Source organism: Echinops telfairi, unplaced genomic scaffold (assembly GCF_000313985.2).
Source record: "Echinops telfairi isolate 266 unplaced genomic scaffold, ASM31398v2 ScPeMD7_7457;HRSCAF=8495, whole genome shotgun sequence".
NCBI classification, from domain to species: Eukaryota; Metazoa; Chordata; class Mammalia; order Afrosoricida; family Tenrecidae; genus Echinops; species Echinops telfairi.
The window spans coordinates 6,320,784-6,327,588 of NW_022111357.1; the positions used below are offsets into that span (position 1 = coordinate 6,320,784).

Consider the following 6,805-nt stretch of genomic DNA (forward strand, 5'->3'; position numbering starts at 1 on the left):
CCCACCCTCATGGACCCCTGAAAAATGAAAAATTATTATTATTTTCATATATTACACTGTCCGCTGCCTCCCTTAGGCCACATTACTACAGTTCATGCCCCTGGGTAGTGTGTGTGTGGGGAGATGAGTTATACATCGATCATTGTAGCCCGTTCCCCATTTCTCTCTTCTCCCCCCGTCTTCCCACTGCCCTCATGACGGTGCTACACCCATGACTGTTCCCGAGAGGTTGATCTGTCTTGGATTCTGTGTGTCAAGAGCTCTTATCTGTACCACTGTACATGCTCAGGGTTCAAGATAGTGGGGGTGGGGGGCAAGAAGCATTCAAGAACTAGAGGAATGTTGTGTGTTCCGTTGGTGCTCTGCTGCACCCTGGCTGTCTCATTCTTTCTGATGACCCTTCTGTGAGGGGATGTCCAATTGTCTACAGATGGGCTTTGGGTCTCCACTGTGACTCCCATCATTTGCATCAATATATTTGTTTGTTTTGGGTCTTCTGATGCCTGATACTGTATCCTGTCGACACCTTGTGATCACACAGGCTGGTGTGCTTCTTCCATGTGGGCTTTGTTGCTTCTGAGCTAGATGGCCGCTTGTTTAACTTCAAGTCTTTAAGACCCCAATGCTATATATTTTAATAGCTGGGCACCATCAGTTTTCTTTACTACATTTGCTTATGCACCCATTTTGACTTCAGTGATTGTGTTGGAAAGGTGAGCATCACAGAATGCCAGGTTATTAGAACAAAGTGTTCTTGCACTGAGGGAGTACATGAGTAGAGACCCAATGCCCATTTGCTACCTTAATACTTAACATATAAATATATGTACATAGACCTATATCCCTATATTTATACCTCTATACTGTCTTTTGCCTTCTAGTTCTTTCTTTTATTTCTTTTCACTTTCCTCCTGTCCCACTACCATGTTTGACCTCCATTCTACTCTCAGTACTTCCTCTCGGCTACACTGCACTTGATCAAACCCCATCAGGCATTCTATGCCCTCCTTGCCATCGGTTTTAGATCTCTTATTATTCCCTTGTCCCTGGGTTTGATGGCTCCCCACTCCCTTTCTCCAACCTAGATGGAGGTTTCTGACTCATGGCATGGTGGGGGTTGACAAACCAGGAGGCAGAAAGATGAAGCAGGAAGACAAATCAGGAAGACCATAGGCTGGTGGGTGCAGAGGTGGGTGACCCCAAGGTCATCAGGTCAGGCTTGTGGCTGCAAAGTTAAAAGAACTCAAGGTTGGAAAATCAGATGGCAGGTTCCTGATGGCTCCCAGAGTTAGCAGGCAATAGGACAGGCCATTGGCTCAAATCCAAGGGGAATTGGAGGTTGATGAACAAGAGGAAGCATTCAGTAAGAAATGAGCTAGCTTCCCTACAGTGTTAACTTATATTGGAAGCAGGACACATTTCTGAGGAAACTTTTTCCAATTACACAGGTCTTCTCATCATGGAATTGATTATGTTATTAAGTATGGCCACATCATGGAACCTCAACTGCCCAATCATTGATAATTTTGGCCCAGCCAAGCTGACACAAAATCGAACTAGCACACCCTGCATCGATGCATGTACACCCTTGCCATGTGGACAGAGTGTCCTTTGTGCCCTTGACTCTGGGCAGCCCACATGACTTGCCTTGTCTGAGACCTTTTCAGACTGGGCCTCGAGACTGGGTTTGAGTTGACTTTGACTCATGGCAATCCTCTCTGTGTGAAACAGAACTATATTTCACAAGATTTTCTTTCCTTTCCTTTTCTGTTCACAAATAAGATCTTTTATTTTACACAATTAAATGTCTGACTTTTAAACAGATTCGTGAACTGGTGCCTCATAGCCGTCGGTTCATTCCACTTTAGCACCTGTCTCAACTCAGAACGCGTCCTAAACTACCACCTTCACCATGAAGGGCTATGAGTTTTCCCAATTCAAATCTGGGCTTATTTAGCATGTTTTACTTTTCTCACGAACACGGCATGGAGCAGGTCAGTGGATTGGCCAGTCCTTTCTCTCTTCCCCCAATATTGCCTGGAATTAGTCTATTGACCACTTCTTTCAAGTCATTTGTCTGCACCCGGGTCGTGATTTCTGGCATTTTCTGGATTTGGCAGACTGGTTGGTGCTGAGCTTACAAAGTCTGCTGAATCTGATTATTGCATTTATTTTTAATTTATTTTTTTTAAGTAAAACCAACACAGAACAGAGGAAGCAGATAGCCATCGGTACTTTTGACATCAACAAGTCATGGTGGGCCACTTGTTGACCTTGGAGCACATTTTGTCACAAGTAGGGGTCATGCCATGGAAGTGGGGCTGACAGCTTTCCCCTGAACATCCTTAGTAATTAACTTGAATTTTCTAAATGCAACTTCATCATTCTGCAGTTCAGCGAGGCTCACTTAAAAAAAAAGGCTACCCTTGAGACCATTTGATACAACTTTTCTTCCTTGAGTTCTGGTGACTAGTGATTTCCATATATATATGGAAGCATACACACATATATGGAATATATATATATAAAACATTTGTCATTTTGATAATTTTCTTTTCTTTCTTTTTTTTAGTAACATGCTCTGTTTTTCATCTCCTACTTTTCCCCCAATAGATTTATTGATGTAAAATTCACATGTCATATACTTCCATAGTTAAGTTGCTTTTAAAAAGAGTTGTACATACATCATCACCATAAATTCTAGTACACCCTCTCCCGTCCTGCATTCATGATTTGCTCCTCAATTCCCCACAATCCCTCTCCCATCCCCAGGAAGCTATTACATCAGTTATTGTCTCTATGCATCTGTTCTTTCTGTGCCTCAGACACTGGGAACAGAACAGAAACAGTAAAAAACAAAACAGAAAAAAAGGAGGAAAGAAAAGACCACCAGGAATATTAAAATAGCCAGAGAGAAAATTTCTGTCTTGAAACAAGGGAGAAAAATTAAAACCTTGAGCAAATTCAGCCTGGGTCCACAGGGAGGTCGATTGAGCGGTATCATATGATACTGTAGCTCCATCCACTATAATCAAGCTCACAATAATCTCTGTCGGATGGTGAGGGTGCCCATGTCCCTCACTTGACTGTGGCAAGGGGATCTGCCGGAGGCTTGATCCAACTAGGTACCCTGCAGATGGATTTGGGCTCTCTCTGTGCTCCGTAGCTTTCTACAGATGGGTGTTCACAGTTGAAGCTCTGACACCTTTCCCTTCCTCGTATGTGGATTTTGTTAGTTTTCGTCTTTGGATCACAGGCTAGCATGCTTCTTCCGTGTGACCTTAGGGTTGTTTTTCACACAGTTTTATTGGCACTTCTTCCACATCTCACACAAACCAGTAGCTCAATCATATCAAGGAGAGTTGTACAGTCATTGCCACAATCAATGCTAGCACGTTTTCTTCTTCCTTGTACTCGCTATTAGTGTAATTACTACCTTTTACCTGTGGGAGAAATCTATACCACAGAACATTCTCCAGTTCAGCACCTTCCACATGTATCTTGCAGTGCCGTCGATTATACTCGGTTAGGCAACCCTTGTTGAGATCCTTTTCTGAATGATTCCACCACCGTTCACATCAACTCAGTGTCCCCCAGCAAAACTCTTCCTCCTTCCCCTGTAGTAGCCGTCGGTCAGCTTTGGCACATGGACTTAGCAGACATCTCACTTAGTTGATTGTTTGAATACAAGCTTTTAACACTCCAGAGCGTATTCCATTTGATAGCTGGGGACCATCTGCTTTCTTCACCACACTTTGCTGTAGCACCCTTATCTTCAGGGATCATGTCATGAAGGCCAGTACGGAACAGGGCCGTGTCATAAGAACTCAGCGTTCTTGGATTGGGGCTAGAATTAAGTGTGGGCCAGAATCCATCTGCTTGTCCTTAGATAACGCACATCTCTAGTTTACTTTGGTAGTCTTATTATCATTTTGTGGTAAAGAAGAAACTCAAAACATTATCGATCCCTGGGGTATAAGGCGATTCCATTGATAACATGAATCTTTTATCCGATGGCATAGAATTTAAGATACTGTTGGGAAAATGAGGTTTTGCGAGGGTTGTCCAGCTGCAAACCCCAGTCCATGAGTTGTTGCATTGTACAGATGGATTCTTAAATGACTGAGCTTTGTTTACATTGACCATGGGGTTGGTGCTAGGAGGAAATTTCCTGTAACATTCCTTACAAGGGAAGATCCTTGCCTATCAGATTTAAGATCATGAATATAGGATGGTTCTGGGTCCCCTTTCATTGCCCACCCACTAAGCCAGGCACCCTAACCAAGGTCCAGTGACCTTCAATTCCACAGGTTTGGGGTGATCAACATTGTTTCTTCTTTCATCAGGGAAGTTCAGACTTAAGTCCAAGGGCTATAGGTAGTGTTTAGGGAGGGCCCAGGTCATTCAGTATGATTTCTATGTTGAGTCCTTCTGGTATGGCCTTCGGGGACTGCCATGGGTCCCATAAGGCCAGAGTCTAAGGAGATCATGGCGCATAGTCCATGGGGAGGGGTGCTGAGGGTTGGGAGGAAACAAATTCATAGTACTGGGTTTATTCTCCCCTTGAGTTTTCTAGAATATGAGGTTGCCCCTCCTCATTTACATGCTTTGTTTTTATTGTATTTATTTGTAGGTTGGGTTTTTATTTTTTCCTAACAGTTTTATGTAATTCACCCCAATATTGCTTATCTTGGACAAACCTGGTGCTTTCACATTATATCAGTCTTCCTTAGAAAATAGGGTAGTCACTTCCTTCTTGGCTCCTTCATTTGGCTACCTTTAGTAAGCCTCTGTTCTTTCTGACCACCATGGTGCTGTTCAGCGAGCCAAAAGGTGCATGGTTTTCTTTTTTCTTTTCTTTTTCTCCCGAGGCGGCTGCCTTTATTGGGGACTATGGTCCAGGGCTACACACTTGATCTGGAAGTTGCCATCGGCCTCCAGGAAGTTGATAGTCTCCAGGTTGAGGCGGTTGGGGAACTTGAACGTATGTCCGTCTGGCAGCTTGATGCTCAGGTTGGCTTGGTCAAAGGAGAAGCACACCTGGGGTGGGGGGGAGTAGCTGTGAGCCAGGGCCTGTGGCCCACCTTTCCTGCACTGGGCTGTGGCCACCTTGACAGTTGGAGTCACCAGGGATGACAATGCCCGCTCCTCCCAGGAAGCCAGGTCAGGACACCCACCTCAGCGACACTGCCCGCCTGGAAGGGGAAGTTGGTCTCCCGGTGCTCGGCGCCCCAGGCCCCGCCGTCCTTGCTGTTACACACGATGGTGTTGGTATCACCGTGGGCGTCGAAGCGAGGGTTGAAGTGCAGGCACAAGTTGTTGTTGTCTTTGCCCAGGTTCAGCGCGAAGCGCTTGGCATCGGGGGCCACCTGGCACCGCACCCGGAGGCACATCCCGGGCTTGAGGTTCAGGTTGCTGGCCACCAGACCGCAGGCCATGGCTAAGTGCAAGGTGATCTGGGCAGGCGATCTACCAGCTGTCCCAAGACTCCACCGAGAGGAGAGTGCATGGTTTTCAATGGCTGCATTTGTTGGCGTCTACGGCCAGGCCTATCTTTAAGGGCACCACCGGGTAAACTTTTGCTTAGCAGCCAAGCATGCTATTAAGAATTTACTCCACTCAGGGACTCTAAAGCATTAAGGAGATGCATATACTGTCCCTTGCTCTCTACACCTGCCACCATCATGAGAGAAAGATGACCAGGCTGGTTTAAGAGACACAGGGACAGTCTTTGCAGCTAAGCCAGCCTAGAGAAGCTAATCAATTATTGTTGTTTTAACCCACTGTGTTCTGCAGCTCTTTGTTATGCAGAAGTAGCTGATGAATTCAACAAGGTTGAGAAATGTGAACTGCATTCTCATTGAAATCATTGAGAGTTTTTAAGCAGCAGTGTAAGGTGATTTGATTGAGGTCTTTAAATGATCTTTGTAGCTGCTACGAGGAAGTTGAAAGGCCTGGGGGGCAGCAAGAGACCATCCGGAGCTCTATGGGGTCCTTGGGAACTGTCATTCAACTTCTCATAGGCTGGAATGCATTCCACCCTTCTTTGAGCACTGATGGCTCTATGGGTTAGGTATTGAGCTTCTACCTGCAAGATTGGTGGTTCAAACCCGCCAGCCTCTCTGAGAGCAGAAGATGAGGTTGTCTGATCCTGTTAAGATTTACAAGCTTGGGAAACTTACATCAGGTCATTCTGAGCTGGAATGGCCTCAACAGCAGTGTGGGGTGTCTGCGCCCCCAAGCCCCTATTGGGACCTTCTTACCTGTGGCTTTCCAGTAGCTGCACTCACTGCTGCTTGGGCGCTGCGTGCAGTTTTGAGCTTGGCTCAAACATCGTCAGAGATGCCTCACACAACAGGCCTGGCGATCTGCATCTGAAAGACCATCGTTGAAAATCCTGGACAGCAGTTCTTCTCTGAGCCCCTGGAGTTGCCACGGAGTTGCCACGAAGCGGAATTAACTTGAGTGCAACTGGTTTGGACTCTGTGTGTGTGTGTGTGTGTGTGTGTGTGTGTGCGCGCACTCGCCTTATGCTCCTGTCATTACACGGTGGGATCTCTGAGGGCAGGGACCTGGCCTGACATTCTTTTTTTTTCTTTCTCTTTTTTAACATTTTATTAGGGGCTCATACAACTGTTATCCCAATCCAATTGTGTAAAGCGCATTTGTACATCGTTTCTCAAAACATTTTCTCTCCATTTAAACCCCTGACATTAGGTCTTCATTTTTCCCCTCCCTCCCCGCTCCCCCCTCCCGCATGAGCCCTTGGTAATTTATAAATGGGTATTTTGTCATATCTTGCCCT

At 45.7% G+C, this 6,805-nt stretch overlaps 1 protein-coding gene across 1 annotated transcript; it reads right to left on the bottom strand.

Moving 5' to 3' along the window:
* Nucleotides 1-4,881: 4,881 nt before the first annotated feature.
* Nucleotides 4,882-5,453, bottom strand: LOC101655039 (galectin-1-like). The gene is made up of 2 exons (XM_004705292.2): nt 5,178-5,453; nt 4,882-5,040 (listed from the first exon to the last, which is right to left on the bottom strand). Exons 1-2 carry the CDS (start codon nt 5,436-5,438, stop codon nt 4,882-4,884), a joined length of 420 nt encoding a protein of 139 aa, XP_004705349.1. The 5' UTR covers nt 5,439-5,453.
* Between the last annotated feature and the right edge of the window lie 1,352 nt (nt 5,454-6,805).